General features: G+C 44.8%; 1 protein-coding gene across 1 annotated transcript; it reads right to left on the bottom strand.

Moving 5' to 3' along the window:
- Positions 1 to 6655: 6655 nt before the first annotated feature.
- LOC121575914 (fidgetin-like) lies at positions 6656 to 20016 on the bottom strand. Its single transcript, XM_041889206.2, has 3 exons — positions 19905 to 20016; positions 18592 to 18806; positions 6656 to 8036 (listed from the first exon to the last, which is right to left on the bottom strand). Exons 2-3 carry the CDS (start codon positions 18614 to 18616, stop codon positions 7318 to 7320), a joined length of 744 nt encoding a protein of 247 aa, XP_041745140.2. The 5' UTR covers positions 18617 to 18806; positions 19905 to 20016; the 3' UTR covers positions 6656 to 7317.
- Between the last annotated feature and the right edge of the window lie 270 nt (positions 20017 to 20286).

The raw sequence follows: 20286 nt of genomic DNA, 5'->3' as shown, positions 1-20286 counted from the left end.
TGGCTGGCGGCTAGGCGACCCTAACGAGTGTGCTCGCATACCTTTGAAGAAAGCAGCAATGGTACTGTTTGTCCATCTTGAGACGCCATAGTCAGTACACTTCCTCATAATAGTCTGAAATAATCTAAGATAACTCAACAAATCTGTCATTAATGTTGACGGTTTTGCCGATGAGGTCTTAGTCGCCCAATTTTAAATCCAACTAAGATGTTTTCTCAAGTATTTCTCACACAAACTAGTCATCTGTCGTTGAACGACAACAAACACTTCATTGAAGAATCCCTACTGTTGACCAATCACCGACAAAGGGGCATAGACTTCAGCTACCGAACTTCGGCTTGCCTCAAGAAAAATGTTGTGCACTCGAACAGCCGACGAAAAAAATCAGCCAAACACCAAAACTAACAAAAACTCACAAAATGTTGTCATAATAATATTATTATATATTATATGTGCAAAATGTTTCGACTGGGAAGCATAAAGTAAGCTTAACTGTGGTCAGTTCATCATGTAATCTGCAATAGCATAATCGGTCTCCATCCAGTGTTGTCTACATAAAGAGTCATCCATCCACCATCTAAAGAACCCTCAAACTATACAGGTGTATAGTGGACAGATCAGTACAGCAGTTAACCAGATACCCATCATGTTATATGCACACTCACCATGACCTGCAAATGACAAGCTTTCTAGGATAAGAAAACAAACTGGAGACAGAGTTTGGTATAGTCTCTTAATTTCCATGAAACACTTTTATTTTTAAATACAGCCTTTTGTGAGGGAGACTATAACAGTTCAAGCATCATCATCATCATTATTCCATAACAGACATGTGAAACAACAGGAAATAAATATTTCCAAGTACAACGTCTTCAAAATGAGGTAGAAATGGTTACAGAGAATGTACAAGATAAAATAACAAATTTACTACTGTATTAAAAAGATAAAATCCCACTTTTGTTGGACAAACTTATCTCCACATACACCTTCACATTGGTGACGCTGAATAACATCATTAAACTTGGGACAACAAAGAAAATAGGGCTAATCTTATTATTAAGAATTGTGTCTTAAAGCTTAATGCACATTGCATTATGAGTGTTAATTTACTGTTGCTAAGCGCTTTCCCAATGTCCTTCCATTTTCTGGACTGTGAAACTATTTGCTCAGCCTTTTACACAGTCAGCCCTCAGCACTGATACAATTCTATAATGCTAACAAAAAGTTACATTTCTAATGCTAACAAAACGTTTATGTTAGATTATTATTCCTTGGCACTGATGCAATCCACATATGACACATATGTTGCTGTTGTGGATGTTTTGCTGGTGCAGATGATTCAAGAGCTGCTGAAATAGAACTGAAATGTGTATGAAGGTGTGTGTGACAACAATGTCTAGGTGTGAAAACCTTGTGTACACATCTAGATGTGAAACTGTCATACGCCATACTTTCAGCCACTGACCACATCCTCCTGTGTCAGTGGACTCTTACTACCACAACCGCTCTGCAAAATACTGTTAATGTTCTCTGGATATCCCTGTGGCCAAGAACGCCAAGGTAACCTGTCTAAATGACTATCGCCCTGTAACACTCACATCTGTAGCCATGAAATGCTTTGAAAAGCTGGTCATGGCTCACATCAACACCATCATCCCAGACACCCTGGACCCACTTCAATTCGCATACCTCCCCAATAGATCCACAAATAACGCAATCTCTATTGCACTCCACACTGCCCTTTCCCACTTGGACAAAAGGAACACCTATGTGAGAATGCTGTTCATTGAATACAGCTCAGCGTTCAACACCATAGTTCCCTCCAAGCTAATCACTAAGCTAAGGACCCTAGGACTGAACACCTCGCTCTGCAACTGGATCCTGGACTTCCTGACGGGATGCTCCCAGGTGGTGAGGGTAGGCAGCAACACATCCGCCATGCTGACCCTCAACACGGGGCCCTTCAGGGGTGCGTGCTTAGTCCCCTTCTGTATTCCTTGTTCACCCACGACTGCATGGCCGCTCATGACTCCAACACCATCATTGTTTGCTGACGACACGACGGTGGTAGGCCTGATCACCGACAACGATGAGACCGCCTACAGGGAGGAGGTCAGAGACCTGGCAGTGTGGTTCCAGAACAGCAACCTCTCCCTCAACGTCAGCAAGACATAGGAGCTGATATTGGACTGCAGGAAATGGAGGGCCGAGCATGCCCCCTTTTACATCGACAGGGCTGTAGTAGAGCGGGTAGAGAGCTTCAAGTTCTTCGGTGTCCACATCACTAAGGATCTATCATGTTCCATCCAGGACCTCTATACCAGGCGGTGTCACAGGACGGCCCTAAGAATTGTCAAAGACTCCAGCCACCCAAGTCATAGACTGTTCTCTCTGCTACCGCACGGCAAGCGGTACCGATGCACCACGTCTGGAACTAACAGGACCCTGAACAGCTTCTACCCCCAAGCCATAAGACTGCTAAATAATTAGTCCGGGTATCTATTTGGTTAATTATTTAATTATCTGCATTGACCCCTTTTTGAAATAACTTTGACTCCTCACATACGCTGCTGCTACTGTTTACTATCTGTCACTTTATTCCTAGTTATATATACTGTACATATCTACCGTACATATCTACCTCAATTAACTCGTACCCCTGCACATCGACTCGGTACTGGTACCCCTTGTATATAGCCAAGTTATAGTCACTCATTTTATATCTATTATTACTTTTATTATTACATGTTTTACATTTCTATTATTTCTCTATTTTCTTTCTCTCTGCATTGTTGGGAAGGGCCCGTAAGTAAGCATTTCACTGTTAGTCTACACCTGTTGTTTACGAAGCATGTAACGAATAAAATTTGATTTGATTTGAAGGATTTTTGTATTATATTTGAACTTAATGTTGAAGGCAGGTTAGAGAGATTCCTGAGCCCCAACAGTTTGCAAATGTATAAGGAGGAATATCATATATGGCACACTTTGTACCCAGGATGATATGGTGGCCTTGGACAAGTACAGTATATCTGTCTGGTTGGAACAAAGCAGATATAGTAATAGTTGTTAGCTACAATATAAACATATTTTGCTAATATATTCAATATTTATGTTGCTTATCCAATGCCCTGGTTACCCTATATCTACAACATAAACAATTTGAAAGAGACGCATCAAAGCAAAGATATGAACATTTTTGTTTTGTTTTCTATAATGAAAAATTGCATTTTTAGAATGGAGGGGTTTGAGGAAGTATTGATTATTTATACAGCTGTGATATTTTTGGTGGTTCTTGAGGCTCTGATGTTGTGTTCACCATTGTGTCCTGAGATACGAGATCAATATAGACACAGTGAGGTCAAAGGTAACTAGGATGGAGTCTCTGTGTCTCTATGGAGCTGTATAATGTATGACGGTCTGTATAATACTCAATGTGAGGGTTACTGGACATTGATGAGACACACTAGGCAACTATAAAAAAATGACAAAGTAACGAGGGGGGACGGGAGTTAGGAACGGTTACTGGGGTGTATAGTCACACAGAATAAAAAACATACCTAATGCAAGTTATAGATTACCTTGATAGGAAGGTATTTGATGGATGAAGACATTCACTTCTGACATCTCTAAAAACAATTTTTGGTTTGAGCACTACAGGCTAAAAGTTGTCATTTCCATTTTGTCACAGGTTGTCAAAGTTTGTCCACCAAAAGTGTTTTCCCCCCTTTGCTAACTACATACTACTTAATGAAGATAAGAACTCCACCAAAATCTACATGGGAAATAAATCTATACATGATGAAAATATGTTTTATATATCTAAAAACATTATTGATGTACGTTATGATATCTATTGTCCTTTGAAAAAAAATCTGAATTACATTCAACATTTCAGGCCTTGGTAGCAACCTCAAGTTTCAATTCACCAAGTTCAAAGACTATGGCAATGTACTTTGGTTGTTAAAACTTTTGAATGTACATAGCTGTGTGTGTGTGCCTGCATGTGTGTATGCTTATGTGTAAGTGTAAGTGTGTGTGGGTAGGTGTGGATGTTTGCATGTTTGTCTGTGCACGCTTGTGCAAGGATGTGTGTATGTACAGTACCAGTCAAAAGTTTGGACACACCTACTCATTCCAGGGTTTTTCTTTATTTTTACTATTTTCTATATTGTAGAATAATAGTGACGACATCAACACTATTAAATAACACATATGGAATCATGTAGTAACCAAAGAAGTGTTAAACAAATCAAAATATATGTTATATTTGAGATTCTTCAAATAGCCACCCTTTGCCTTGATGACAGCTTTGCACACGCTTGGCATTCTCTCAACCAGCTTCATGAGGTAGTCACCTGGAATGCATTTCAATTAACAGGTGTGCCTTCTTAAAAGTTAATTTGTGGAATTTCTTTCCTTCTTTATGCGTCTGAGCCAATCAGTTGTGTTGTGACAAGGTAGGGGGGTATACAGAAGATAGCCCTATTTGGTAAAAGACCAAGTCCATGTTATGGCAAGAACAGCTCAAATAAGCAAAGAGAAATGACAGTCCATCATTACTTTAAGACACGAAGGTCAGTCAATTGGGAACATTTCAAGAACTTTGAAAGTTTCTTCAAGTGCAGTCGCAAAAACCATCAAGTGCTATGATGAAACTGGCTCTCATGGGGACCGCCACAGCAATGGAAGACCCAGAGTTACCTCTGCTGCAGAGGATAAGTTCATTAGAGTTACCAGCCTCAGAAATTGCAGCCCAAATAAATGCTTCACAGTGTTCAAGTCACAGGCACATCTCAACATCAACTGTTCAGAGGAGACTGTGTGAATCAGACCTTCATGGTCGAATTGCTGGAAAAAAAAAACACTACTAAAGGACACCACTAATTTTAAGAGACCTGCTTGGGCCAAGAAACACGAGCAATGGACATTAGATCAGTCCAAATTTGAGAGTTTTGGTTCCAACCGCTGTGTCTTTGTGAGACGTGGTGTGGGTGAACGGATGATCTCCGCATGTGTATTTCCCACCGTAAAGCATGGAGGAGGAGATGTTATGGTGTGGGGGTGCTTTGCTGGTGACACAGTCTGTGATTTATTTAGAATTCAAGGCACACAACCAGGATGCCTACTACAACATTCTGCAGCGATACACCATCCCATCTGGTTTGGGCTTAGTGGGACTATCATTTGTTTTTCAACAGGACAATGACCCAACACACCTCCAGGCTGTGTAAGGGCTATTTTACCAAGAAGGAGAGTGATGGAGTGCTGCATAAGATGACCTGGCCTCCACAATCTCCCGACCTCAACCCAATTGAGATGGTTTGGGATGAGTTGGACCGCAGAGTGAAGGAAAATCAGCCAACAAGTGCTCAGCATATGTGGGAACTCCTTCAAGACTGTTGGAAAAGCATTCCAGGTGAAGCTTGTTAAGAGAATGCCAAGAGTGTGCAAAGCTGTCATCAAGGCAAAGGGTGGCTATTTGAAGATTCTCAAATATAAAATATACTTTGATTTGTTTAACACTTTTTTGTTTACTACATGATTCCATATGTGTTATTTCATAGTTTTGATGTCTTCACTATTATTCTACAATGTAAAAAAAAAAAACTTGAATGAGTATGAGTGTCCAAACTTTTGACTGGTAGTGTATATGTGGGTGTGCGTGTGTGTGTGTGTGTGTGCGTGCATGGGCACACAAATGCTGACATTGGTGGCCTTAAAAGCTCTATGTTCCCTGAAGTTTACAATATATGTGTATTTCTACAAAGCCATGACTACATTATAGTATCCATAAAGTTCCCTACAAACATACATTCTTATCTTTCATTCTGAGGCAACAATAACATTCCTGAGTATTCAATAACAAGACTACATATATTTCTTTTAAAACGGCGAAAAGAAAAAAGAATGCATACATTAAAAAAAGACTGTCAGATTTAGGATTATAAGAATAGTACAGCATTTGTATGAATGCACATTTGGGAAATGCATTGGTTTGATAGTGTACAGTTTATAAGATGCTGTAGTTAAAATGTGCATTCACTATCCAGCTCACTCTCTCAAGTATGTTGCTACCAAACTATTTATCTCTTTGAATGTATTGATAGAGCTGCATGTAGCACTGCGTAATGAGCTTAGATGTATGAGAGAGATTGTATGGGAAATTAACAAAAAGAGTGACTGAAACAAAAAAAGCATGGGAGGGAAAACGTGGAGAGTGAGCTAAGGTAGTGATGAGAGGTAGAGAATGGGTAGAAATAAGATAGAAACAAAGTCAAAAGAAAAGGGAAGGGGTGAGAGGGGGACATTCGTTTCCAAGCGAGGTATATGGAGGCACCAATTGTGCTGGAGGTGTCAAGTTATTAAAGTACACCACAATGATGTTCTTCTCTACGTTTTGGTTTGCGAGGACATGATTATTATGGTGCTGGAGGAGGTATTGCAGTCAAAGGTCCTTTTCATATCAAGCGGCCACTCCAATTAAGAGAGCAACTCATCAAAACAACACTTTCTGCCACAGTGGCAGATTGGAAAATAAATAGGATCCTGAGAGAAGCAGTAGGTAATCCATTCAGACTGCCTGATTTTGCACTGTCTATCTAGAACCCTCCCTCCCCATACCACCCCACCCACACCCACACCCCTACAGGACAAAGTGCCCCTTGACTCTTTGGAGAAAATTGAATAATTAAAATGATAAACATGTAAGAGGAGGATACCAATCATTTGCCATTTTCTCTCCTTCCTGGTTAGGTCACATGACCTGCAAAATCCAACGATTGTTTTCTCCCAGTTATTGGCTGAGTAAGTACTCTACTTGGTTTTCAAATGCCAATACAACTGAGGGACCCCCAGAGAGTTGTCCTCTCAAGTGCCTGACCTAGCGTCCTCCAGTGTGGTCCTCAGATCGTGCACGTGACGCAGGCATCTTCATGGCCAGCCTCTGATGGGGGAAGCCGTGTTCCCCTCCTCCCCTGCTCTCCCCACCTAGGCCTGAGGAGGGAATGTACTCCCCCTGCCCACCATAAGGAGGCGACACCAGTGGCTTGCTGGGCTTGTAGGCCTGGCCTTCTGAGCCCACCATGTCGTAGCCGTTGCCGTGGCTCTTGCTGTCCTCATTTCCATGGACGTTGCCGTACTTCCTGTACTGCGAGCCACCCCCCTCTCCTCCTCCCTCCTCCCCCTCTTCTGCCATCTCAAAGGCCTTGCGTTTCAGTGGCCCTCCTGTCTCAGAGCCGGCCCCTAGGCTGTGACTGGGGTAGCAATAGCTTCTCCCCACCACGGTGGGCCGGGGGGTCAGGGGGGTGGAGGTGCTCAGCCCAGAGGGGAGGTAGGATGCACTGGGGTGGCTGTAGCCAGATGCCAGGCTGGTCTGGGGGTGGGGGTAGCAGCCTGGCAGATAGTTATAGACTGGGTTGGTAGGGTTGTAGCTGGACACCAAGGTGGGGTTGGTATGCAGAGAGTGTAGAGAGGCTGGGGGAAGTGCTGAGCCGGTCTGGGGGCAGTATCCTGAGGAGAGGTAGGTGCTGTTGTAGGAGGGGGGGTAGTCCTGAGAGGGGGGCCATTACAGGAGCCACTGCTGCTATATCCGGGGTCAGTGGTCAAGTTACTGCTAACCACCATCACACTGCCCGTGCCAGTGAGACCCACTGATGCTGAGCCCACTTTGGCCCCTGCTGCCAGAGCCTCCAGCCCAGGGTAACACTCCATTCCCTGCCCAAGGGCCCAGGGCTCAGCCTCGCTCTTCAGGAAAGTCCCAGGCTCTGAGTATGCCCCTGGGGCAGGTCTCTCGTAGGGCAGCTCCAGGCCTGAGTACTTCTCTGCATAGTGTTTTAACAAGGAGGAGGCAGTGAGGGCTGAGATGTCATCACTAGCCCAGGGGTAGCTGGCTGCAGGGGCATAACCACGGCGACCTGCAGCGGCGTAGGGATCGTGTTTGTGGGCGGAGGGAGGGGAGGTGGTGGAGGACACATCTAGGTGCTGCTCAGGCCACTGGGCCACATGCTCCGGAGACCAGTGCATTTTCAACAGACCTACAGACACAGAGAGGACAGAGAGAGAGCACGGTTATTCACCTCGTATGACTTTTTAACCTTTCAGTCCAGTTTTAGAGCAGACATAACTGCAGATTATTCAGGTTGTTCAGAGAACCATACAACACTGGTAATACACTAACTAAATTCAAATAGTCCCCTGTAGCTCAGTTGGTAGAGCATGGTGCTTGCAACGCCAGGGTTGTGGGTTCGTTTCCCACGGGGGGCCAGTATGAAGCACTGCTCCTACAGTTCTACTTGTGGAGGGGACCTAGTGCTCTGAGATCCTCCATGCCGAGTCGTCATGAACAACACAGCCCCTGGCCTTGTCTCCACGGCGATAAGCCGCCCGCTCCCCTCTGCCCCCCTCTCTCTCTCACTGGGACCATTGTTGTCCCTCTGTACGGGCTCTGTGTGTGAGAGATGCACACACACACACACACACACACACACAAGCTACCCCATACACACTCACACCCACACATTGGTGCAGTGTGTTCCATTGGGGCAGTGGTCGTTTTTGATTGGCTTTACAGGCTCTGTCTTTGAGCAGGCATTAGGCTGAGATTCCAGGCATTGCAGAGTATTATTAAACTGTCCTGACCCTTTGAGCCTAGACCAGAGGGGCTACAACAGAACTGAGAGAGAGGGGGAGAGGGAGAGAGAGAAATAGGGGAATGAGAGGGAGAGAAAGGTAGAGACAGAGAGCGAGGGGGAGAGAGAGAGCAAAGAGAAACCTACGGTTGTTCACATGCTTTACCAGTCTCCCCCATCCTAGTCAGTAGCATGGTGGTGAGCGTTCATTAGCTCAGTGTTGAGTTTGTTTACACTACAACTCTAGAGTGCCTGGTGCCTACATCAGACGGTCTGATCTCTCCATACACACACACATGCATGCACACACAAGCGCACACAAACACACACACACACACTCCCTCTGTGTGTGTGATTTAGACCACCAGATGGGCCGCTAAACGATCCACATGTTGATCCCTAAATGAAATGATCACTCAGTCCCATAATCCCACTCATCCAATCCAGATGACTTGCCCTGGCTGAGTCTCCCAGCCCTTCCCCAGCCAAGTCCCAATCCCCCCTGGAAATGTCTCTGTGAAATCCCCCCGATGCTCCAGGGAAATCCAGCCAGTCATGGGACTGTCCCCGTCCCCAGCTCAAAAAACGAACACACGACTTCTGGCACAGAGTCGATGAACCTTGGTAAAAATAATTGCACTCCCAAGGGAAATAATAAATGCAATCTACACAGACACATCTATACTACGGTGTACATACAAAGGCTTACAAAATGTGACTTCAAGAGAAACACACCTATATGCATAGACACACACTGACCCACACATGAAGGGGTCGTTCCATGAAAAGAATACCATTTGCATCCCTTTGATATTTTAAGGAGATATTGTGCACCAACATTGCATTTTTAAAGCCTGTTATATTAAATGAAGTCAGTGGTGTAAAGTACTTAAGTAGAACTTTAAAGTACTTTTACTTAAGTAGTTTTTGGGGATATCTGTACTTTACTATTTATATTTTTGACAACTTTTTAACTCCACTACATTCCTAAAGACAATAATATACTGGCTATGTCCCTTCCGCTGGCTATGTCCCTTCCGTCTTCAAGAGAGCGAGAGTTGCACCCCTCCTCAAAAAACCTACACTCGATCCCTCCGATGTGAACAACTACAGACCAGTATCCCTTCTTTCTTTTTTCTCCAAAACTCTTGAGCGTGCCGTCTCTAGCCAACTCTCCTGCTATCTCTCTCAGAATGACCTTCTTGATCCAAACCAGTCAGGATTCAAGACTGGTCATTCAACTGAGACTGCTCTTCTCTGTGTCACTGAGGCTCTCCGCACTCCTAAAACGAACTCTCTCTCCTCTGCTCTTATCCTTCTAGACCTATCTGCTGCCTTTGATACTGTGACCATCAGATCCTCCTCTCCACCCTCTCCGAGTTGGGCATCTCCGGCGCTGCTCACTCTTGGATTGCGTCCTACCTGACAGGTCGCTCCTACCAGGTGGCGTGGCGAGAATCTGTCTCCGCACCACGTGCTCTCACCACTGGTGTCCCCCAGGGCTCAGTTCTAGGCCCTCTCCTATTCTCTCTATACACCAAGTCACTTGGCTCTTTCATATCCTCACATCTCCTATCATTGCTATGCAGACGACACACAATTAATTTTCTCCTTTCCCCATTCTGATAACCAGGTGGCGAATCGCATCTCTGCATGTCTGGCAGACATATCAGCGTGGATGTCGGATCACCACCTCAAGCTGAAACTCGGCAAGACGGAGCTGCTCTTCCTCCCGGGGAAGGACTGCTCGCTCCATGATCTCACCATCACAGTTGACAACTCCATTGTGTCCTCCTCCCAGAGTGCAAAGAACCTTGGCGTGACCCTGGACAACACCCTGTCATTCTCCGCTAACATCAAAGCGGTGACCCGATCCTGCAGGTTCATGCTCTACAACATTCGCAGAGTACGACCCTACCTTACACAGAAAGAGGCACAGGTCCTAATCCAGGCACTTGTCATCTCCCGTCTGGATTATTGCAACTCGCTGTTGGCTGGGCTCCCTGCCTGTGCCATTAAACCCCTACAACTTATCCAGAACGCTGCAGCCTGTCTGGGGTTCAACCTTCCCAAGTTCTCTCATGTCACCCCGCTCCTCCGCACACTCCACTGGCTTCCAGTTGAAGCTCGCATCTACTACAAAACCATGGCGCTTGCCTACAGAGCTGTGAGGGGAACGGCACCTCCTTACCTTCAGGCTCTGATCAGACCCTACACCCAAACGAGGGCACTACGTTCATCCACCTCTGGCCTGCTAGCCCCCCAACCTCTACGGAAGCACAGTTCCCGCTCAGCCCATTCAAAGCTATTCGCTGCTCTGGCACCCCAATGGTGGAACAAGCTCCCCCACGACGCCAGGACAGCGGAGTCACTGACCACCTTCCGGAGACACTTGAAACCCTACCTCTTTAAGGAATACCTGGAATAGTATAACAGTAATCCTTCTACAACCCCCCCCCCCCCACCCCCCCATAAATAAAAAGGGTGGTTGTCCCACTGGCTATCCTAAGTTGAATGCACCAATTTGTAAGTCGCTCTGGATAAGAGCGTCTGCTAAATGACTTAAATGTAAATGTATATTCCTGTTTGTGATGTTGTAAGTCTTCAAAATGATTGTTAGGGGAGTTGAAAACTTCACTGTGGGTAATAATAGAAAACCAAAACATGGCAGATACATGATGCATAACTCAATTGTTTGCAATTGTTTATATGCATCTAACAGTTTACTCAACTCTGGTTCTATAAATGCCTCCTTGTTCTGTACTAAGAGTTCCAACTTTGGACCTAACCCTAACTAGATGTTTTGACTGTGTGGATGAGTCTAACATGTTGGGCAACTGAGAATGGAGTGAGCATGTTTGTGCATATGTATGCGTGTGGCATACGTGTGAACACTGTCGTGTGGGCCCCAAACATAGACAGCTGTTTTGAGCAGAGGGGCCTTCTCTCTCTGTGTCCAGCCTGTCACCTCAGCTCCTATTGTCCCTTCACGTCCCCCAACAAAGCCATGGGACCCCATTGTCTGACAGCAGATCCTATAAGAGCCCAAACATCTCACTAACTCAGACCACCAGCTCCATATATCCACCAGCAGTACTGACAGCTTACAAGGCGTGTATGTGTGTGTGTGTGGTGCATGACTGCACATGTGTAATGAGTAGTCCCTAAAGGATAGTGGCTCCTGAAATCTGAGACCTGGAGGAAGTGAGCTAGAGTTACAGCCCCCCCTATCCATCCACCACACACACACACACACACACACACACACACACACACACACACACACACACACACGCGCACACACACATATGCGCACACACACACATGCACCACCCTCCTCCTTCTTCTCCCCAGGGGTCAAGTGCTACCCTAACTCTACACCCCAGCTTTTGTTTTCCTGCCTCAAGGACGAAGGCCCTCACATGGATCCAACACGCCTCGTAGGACTAGGAGGCCAGCAAAACAGGCTGATTGTGTGCGTGTGTGTGCCTGCACAACGAACAGGGAAAAGGGGGCTTGTAAACAAGAGCTTGATCAATCCAATCAGAGGATGGCCAGTATGTGGACCCCCCTACCTCCTCCTCCTTCAACACCATCCACTCTGTCCAGTTCTGTGAGAGAGAGAGCAGCTTTGTCTCACTGGACTGGTCCTAATTACATAGCCGGGTGGAGAGAGGATTTAGCTTCTGCGTTGATCTCTCTCTCTCTCTCTCTCTCTCTATAACTACCGTCATTTACCAACAAGGGCCAGTGTCCAAATTACCATTCCACAGCCAGCATAGACCATATGTGCTGTTCAAGTGTTATGTTCCCTAGATCTCACAATACCGCAAATCAGTAGTACCATTAACACTGGAGTGACCAAACCCACAGGTATGTCTGATGTTACTCATGTTCTTATTTCTTATACACACACTCTTATTTCGTTCTGCTTAACAATGAATAATGTGATCAGTCAACATATGGGCCAGAGTTATGCACATGATCTGTGTGACCAGAAGAGCTGCTGGTGTGAATTCTATCCCCTTCGTAGCGGTCCACTGCACGGTCAGTGTGAGCAATTAAGGGTTAATTAGATGAATAACGGAGAGAGGCAGGCAGGGAGGTGGGGGAGGGGACATGGCCATGGGATTTGGGGTGTTTGCAAGGCATCAGAGGTAGTGTGATAGATTGGAGAATTTTCCCTAGCTTGCCCACTCCAAAATCGTCCTTACTCAGTAACAATACACAAAGACTTCAATGCACACACATACTGTTGCTGAGATAGTTTAATTGTGTTTATGTGTTGTGTTTGACTGAGATACGCAGATAGGTCTGTGCGAAGACCAGGATGTTTGAGCATGCCGTGCAGGCCGGCTGAGCGGGCAAAGAGAGAATCCTGCAGATGACTTAGGCTATTGGAATGTATGGAATTCAGAGAGGGAGAGAGAGAGAGAGCTCTCTATCAGCTGCTCACACATTATTGGGTGATTTGTATTCATTTAAGCCATTGGCTGGATCAGTACGGAACGCATCACATAACCAATGGGACATTAAACAGGGTCCTTGTTCTCTCTTCCATTCTCTCCCTTTCTACCTTCCCTTTCCTCCCCTCCTGTTCCCCCTCTCTCTTTCCCTCCCTCAGACCTGTACTAAAGTGTGTCTATGCCTGTGTGGTTTAGGACACCCATCCCCCACACTCTGTCTCTTTCAGCTCACACACCCATGAGGCCAGAGCTGCCTGGCCTCTTTGCTCATTGTGTCCACTCATATATCAGCCTGCAGCTGACCAGTCCATCTGCCTTCCTCTCTCTCTCTCGCTCACCCCACCCCACCCCACCCCACCCCCCACCTACCTCACCTCTGTCTCTAAGTCCCCATCCGTATAGTATTTCTCCATAAACATAGTTATCTTTTTCCTTCTCTTTATCCCTTCCTTCTTTCTGTGGGTTACTCTCTGCCTGCCCTCTGCTGTTTCTCCATGCATTCCTCTGTGTTGAATGGCTAAACGGTCACTCTGATCTTGCTGCTGGCTACAGACTGAACAAACTCCACATCATTGCAGGCCAGGGCTCTATAAGCCTTTACCACCTAATGAGGACCTTAAATCAGCTGGACTCAAATTTGCTTAATGAGCTGTCATGAACACTATGGTGGCCTGATGCGCACGTTTGTGTGTGTGTGTGACTGAGAGAGAGATGCAGAGAGAGAGAAAGAGTGTCTGTGTGTGTGTGTGAATCCCTCCACACCACTCTATTTAGAGCTCATTTACACCCTGTCACTAACGACCTGACTCTTATTCACAGAACTACTTCAGCCTGAGCAACTGTTTAGCTACGATCCACAAAATGTATTCACTACCACGTTTATATCACACACTCCTAATTATGACGTGTGTGTGTGTCTCTGTGTGTGTGAAAGTTTCTCTATGGGGAGAAATCTAACACAGAAGCGTGAGTCTTTCCAAAAGCAGGTATGTTACAGACGTACGCTAGACAAACTCATCTCAGACAAGACACAAGGCATGTGTGTTCACACAACTCACTTCTTCTTTTCAAAAAACCCCAAAAGAACATTTTAGGCCCTAGTATCTCTGCCTATAGTAGCGGTCCTGCTAGCACACAGAGGTACAGTGAGGGAAAAAAGTATTTGATCCCCTACTGATTTTGTACGTTTGCCCACTGACAAAGACATGATCAGTCTATAATTTGAATGGTAGGTTTATTTGAACAGTGAGAGACAGAATAACAACAAAAAAATCCAGAAAAACGCTTGTCAAAAATGTTATAAATTGATTTGCATTTTAATGAGGGAAATAAGTATTTGACCCCCTCTCAATCAGAAAGATATCTGGCTCCCAGGTGTCTTTTATACAGGTAACGAGCTGAGATTAGGAGCACACTCTTAAAGGGAGTGCTCATAATCTCAGTTTGTTACCTGTATAAAAGACACCTGTCCACAGAAGCAATCAATCAATCAGATTCCAAACTCTCCACCATGGCCAAGACCAAAGAGCTCTCCAAGGGTGTCAGGGACAAGATTGTAGACCTACACAAGGCTGGAATGGGCTACAAGACCATCGCCAAGCAGCTTGGTGAGAAGGTGACAATAGTTGGTGCGATAATTCGCAAATGGAAGAAACACAAAAGACTTTCAATCTCCCTCGGCCTGGGGCTCCATGCAAGATCTCACCTTGTGGAGTTACAATGATCATGAGAACGGTGAGGAATCAGACCAGAACTACATGGGAGGATCTTGTCAATGATCTCAAGGCAGCTGGGACCATAGTCACCAAGAAAACAATTGGTAACACACTATGCCGTGAAGGACTGAAATCCTGCAGCGCCCGCAAGGTCCCCCTGCTCAAGAAAACATATATACAGGCCTGTCTGAAGTTTGCCAATGAACATCTGAATGATTCAGAGGAGAACTGGGTGAAAGTGTTGTGGTCAGATGAGACCAAAATCGAGCTCTTTGCCATCGCCGTGTTTGGAGGAGGAGGAATGCTGCCTATGACCCCAAGACCACCATCCCCACCGTCAAACATGGAGGTGGAAACATTATGCTTTGGGGGTGTTTTTCTGCTAAGGGGACAGGACAACTTCACCGCATCAAAGGGACGATGGACGGGCCATGCACCGTCAAATCTTGGGTGAGAACCTCCTTCCCTCTGCCAGGGCATTGAAAATGGGTCGTGGATGGGTATTCCAGCAGGACAATCACCCAAAACACACGGCCAAGGCAACAAAGGAGTATCTCAAGAAGAAGCACATTAGGGTCCTGGAGTGGCCTAGCCAGTCTCCAGACCTTAATCCCATAGAAAATCTGTGGAGGGAGCTGAAGGTTCGACTTGCCAAACGTCAGCATCGAAACCTTAATGACTTGGAGAAGATCTGCAAAGAGGAGTGGGACAAAATCCCTCCTGAGATGTGTGCAAACCTGGTGGCCAACTACAAGAAACGTTTGACCTCTGTGATTGCCAACAAGGGTTTTGCCACCAAGTACTAAGTCATGTTTTGCAGAGGGGTCAAATACTTATTTCCCTCATTAAAATGCAAATCAATTTAAAACATTTTTGACATGCATTGTTCTGGATTTTTTTGTTGTTATTCTGTCTCTCACTGTTCAAATAAACCTACCATTAAAATTATAGACTGATCATGTCTTTGTCAGTGGGCAAACTTACAAAATCAGCCGGGGATCAAATACTTTTTCCCCTCACTGTAGGTAAGGTGTGTCCCTAATGTATTATTCAAATCATGTTAGCGTGGTAATCCTGTTAAACCTTCTCCTAATCAATAACATCAGTCAATATGAGCATATTCATTAGCTTGGCTTAGAGACCCCCTCATTCAAAGCACTCATGCATGTTGAAGCATAACAATCTATCTACCCAGCTTTCACCAACAACACACACCCATTTATGGGAATGCATTACTAAAAACAATACCAGTCTTTTTGTGTCCTAAGAAAATAATGAACATCCAAAACATACAACATAATAATGTCCACAGAACCAATTCATTATTTGGTTTAGTTTAACACCAAGAAATAGGAAAGGGTACGATGGCAGAGTACAGGAGTGCTAATTTTACCCTCTCTGTGTGGACAAAGTGCTAATATCACATATCGAGGAGGGACTGCTCACTGTGACATAATTAGTCCCCCACTGTACCAGCACAATTCAATTACATGGAGGAGAGAGGATAGATAGGATATTCTCTACCCCAATAGATTGGATGGCAAGATCATTGTTGCACTGACTCTATGCACACACACTGGATTCTACCCACACACACACACACAAACTTACATTGACATCCCAACACACACACACTACACACAGCACATTCGGAAACTATTCAGACCCCTTAACTTTTTCCATATTTTGTTACGTTACAGCCTTATTAAAAAAATAAAAACAGCAATTTACACACAATACCCCATAATGATAAAGTGAAAACAGGTTTTTAGAATGTTTGCAGATGAATTAAAAACATAAATACCATATTTACATAATATTCAGACCCTTTGCTATAAGACTCGAAATTGAGCTCAGGTGCATCCTGTTTCCATTGATCATCCTTCAGATGTTTATACAACTTGATTGGAGTCCACCTGTGGTAAATTTAATTGATTGGACATGATTTTGAAAGGCACACACCTGTCTATATAAGGTCCCACAGTTGACAATGTATGTCAGAGCAAAAACCAAGCCATGATGTCAAAGGAATTGTCTGTAGAGCTCAGAGACAGGATTGTGTCGAGGCACAGATCTGGGGAAGGGTACCAAAACATTTCTTTAGCATTGAAGGTCCCCAAGTGGCCTACGTCATTCTTAAATGGAAGAAGTTTGGAACCACCAAGACTCTTCCTAGAGCTGGCCGCTCGGCCAAACTGAGCAATCGGTGGAGAAGAGACTTGGTCAGGGAGGTGACCAAGAACCCGATGGTCAGTCTGACAGAGCTCTAGAGTTCCTCTGTGGAGATGGGAGAACCGTCCAGAAGGACAACCATCTCTGCAGCACTCCACAAATCAGGCTTTTATGGTAGAGTGGCCAGACGGAAGCCACTCCTAAGTAAAAGGCACATGACAGCCCGCTTGGAGTTTGCCAAAAGGCACCTGAAGACTCTCAGACCATGAGAAACAAGATTCTCTGGTCTGATAAAACCAAGATTGAACTCTTTGGCCTGAATGCCGAGCGTCACGACTGGAGGAAACCTGGCATCATGCTGTGGGGATGTTTTTCAGCGGTAGGGACTTGGAGACTAGTCAGGATTGAGGGAAAGATGAACGGAGCAAAGTACAGAGAGATCCTTGATGAAAACCTGCTCCAGAGTGCTCCAGACCTCAGACCGGGGTGAAGGTTCACCTTCCAACAGGACAACGACTCTAAGCACACAGCCAAGACAATGCAGAAGGTGCTTCAGGACAAGTCTCAATGTCCTTGAGTGGCCCAGCCAGAGCCCGGACTTGAACCCGATCGAACATCTCTGGAGAGACCTGGAAATAGCTGTGCAGCGACACTCCCCATCCAACCTGACAGAGCTTGAGAGGATCTGCAGAGAAGAATGGGAGAAAATCCCCAAATACAGGTGTGCCAAGCTTGTAGCGTCATACCCAAGAAGACTCGAGGCTGTAATCGCTGCCAAAGGTGCTTCAACAAAGTACTAAGTAAAGGGTCTGAATACTTTTGTAAATGTAATATTTCAGTTTTTATTTTTTTTGTCATTATGGGTTATTGTGAGGGAAAATAACAATTTAATCAATTTTAGAATAAGGCTGTAACGTAACAAAATGTGGAAAAAGTAAAGGAGTCTGAATACTTTCCGAAGGCATTGTATATGTACATAGCTATCTCAATTACCTCGTACCCCTGCACATCGACTCTATACTGGTACTCCCTGTATATAGCCAAGTTACTTTTACTCATTATTGTTATTCGTTATTCACTGTATTTATGCCTCATGCCACTGTTTCCATTTTTTTATTCTGCATTGTTGGAAAAGGACCCGTATGTAAGCATTTCACAGTTAGTCTACACCTGTTGTTTACAAAGCATGTGAAAAATACAAATTTTATTGGATTTGTTTAATACTAGCCTTAATCACGCTGGTGGTCGCCATTCAGTAATAGAGAGACAGAGAGAGAGAGAGAGAGAGAGAGAGAGAGAGAGAGAGAGAGAGAGAGAGAGAGACAGAGAGAGAAAGAGCAAGAGAGCCAGAGAGAAAGAGACAGCAACTCATATCTTTCTGTAAAATTCCTCAATGTGAAGCACAGAGAAGAGAGACTCAGCTGTTAGAGTTATTATCCCCTCTCCAACATCTCCTTTCCCAGTTCCCTCCCTCACTCCTTCACCTCCCCCTTTTCCACTGGCCGCAGGGGAAATGTCCAGGATAAGTGTCAAGACTGAGCAAGACAACCAAGTTAACACACACACACACACACAGTGTACCCCCATCCCCTCCATACACACACTTACTGTAGGTGGTGACAGGACTGAGCATTCTGTAGCCCTGCTCCCTGGTAAAGAGGAGAGGACTGAGTCCACTCAGTGTTGGTGGAAGCGGGGACACACGTTACACATTCTGCTGCTGGCTGGTCCCGCGCTGCTGGCTCTCTGAGAGGGTCTGTTAGTGTTTGTTGTCATACACCACTCCATTGCTAGCCTCAGTACCCTCCACTACACACTGACGACTGCCAAGGAGAGAGAGCAGTGAGTTAGACAGCGCTGGAAAAATGTAACACACACATATGTACGTAATCACATAAAACTTGAAACATCAAAAAGCTGTATTCACTCTCTGGTTGTATGTTCCCATTGAAGTGACCCAAATGCAAACACTTATTCTCCTTCTTGAGCACATTAATGCTCACTCACTAGCACTTTCTCACTGTAGCTCCCTAGGCCACTAGCTCACTTGGTTAGCCACTCGTTCACTCATATGTAAAAGTATTTACAGACCAGGAAGACATTTGTCAGAAGCAATTATTACTAATGCTAATACATAATTACTATGACTGAAAGGATGAATGTAATTGAGAGTAAAATCACCTAAAATGGGCAAAACCTTAATATGTCCGTACACATTAGGTCTATTTTTGGAAAAGGGACATTTTTTGATAAGCTAACAGGAATGGGAGTACTCTTCAGGAAAGGCACATGCACAATCAAAACCGAACAATATAGTTTTGCTCGCAGTCTGGGTGTTCGTGTAACAGCGGTGCTAAGCGCTCTGACAGAAAGGGAACAGCTTCTGCCCTCTGACCGTAAAACCACAATATCACCATCAGAAGAAAAATGACTAAAGAGTTTCCAATTCTCTGGATCCACCCACGTGTCCACACACTCACTTAGTTACACGCACACCAAAAATAACCATCAGAACTTTGCACTTTGTCAAGTGTTGAAGAATGCAGCTGTGTTATTGCCATATAAAGCAAAAATGCAGGAGACAGGATGAAAATGTAAAGATAACTGAGGAATTTGAGAGTATCAGAGATTATCAACATTTAAATAATAGACACATGGTAGAAAATAAAAAACGTAAATAAAGATTGAGAAAGTGGAATGTAGGAAGAATTTTTTATATTTGTATCAGAGGACAAAAAAATCTAAATTCAACAGCAGGTTTAGAGAGGAAGAAATAAAGGGATATCACAAAACCAGATACGGGAGGGAAAGAGAAGAGAAATGCAGGAATGTGGAGAAAAGAAAAACAGAAGAGAGATGCAGGAAGAAGAAAGAAACAGAAGGAAAGGAAGATAAAACTCTAAAACAAAATCCAGTCCTACCTGCTCATGCTTGTATTTCCTTGATATGATGTGTCCTATCTCGAAGCCAATAGAATAACCACACAGTAAGACAGTGTAGAGCAGTGGTGTGTATGGCAATCCCTCTTTTCCACTTCTGGGACCCTATCCTTCTCTCTCTGCTTGCCCCCTCTCCACCCTCCCTCCCTCCCTTAGTGACAACAGAGCAGCACATGCATCCCCTCCCCCATCCACTCCTTCCCTCCCCCACTCCCCCTCTCCCTCCCTCTCTTTTGTTAAAACTATTTAAGCAGGAAGGGAGAGACAGGGGAAAAAGTGACCAATCATGCCATGTCAGAGAGGAGCCTGTGTTCCCCTGTGTGTGTGTGTGTGTGTTGTGTGTGTGTGTGTGTGTGTGTGTGTG

This window comes from Coregonus clupeaformis, chromosome 10, assembly GCF_020615455.1.
Source record: "Coregonus clupeaformis isolate EN_2021a chromosome 10, ASM2061545v1, whole genome shotgun sequence".
Taxonomy (NCBI): domain Eukaryota; kingdom Metazoa; phylum Chordata; class Actinopteri; order Salmoniformes; family Salmonidae; genus Coregonus; species Coregonus clupeaformis.
Note: the sequence above shows the minus strand (reverse complement) of the source record. Positions and strands in the feature narration are given on the sequence as shown.

Excerpts from the sequence above, each read along its gene's own strand:
- LOC121575914 (XM_041889206.2), bottom strand. The coding sequence starts at position 18,616 with ATGCTCAGTCCTGTCACCACCTACA. Across the intron at positions 8,037-18,591 it reads CAGTCCTGTCACCACCTACA|GTCTGTTGAAAATGCACTGG; the intron begins GTAAGTGTGTGT and ends CTGTGTCTGTAG.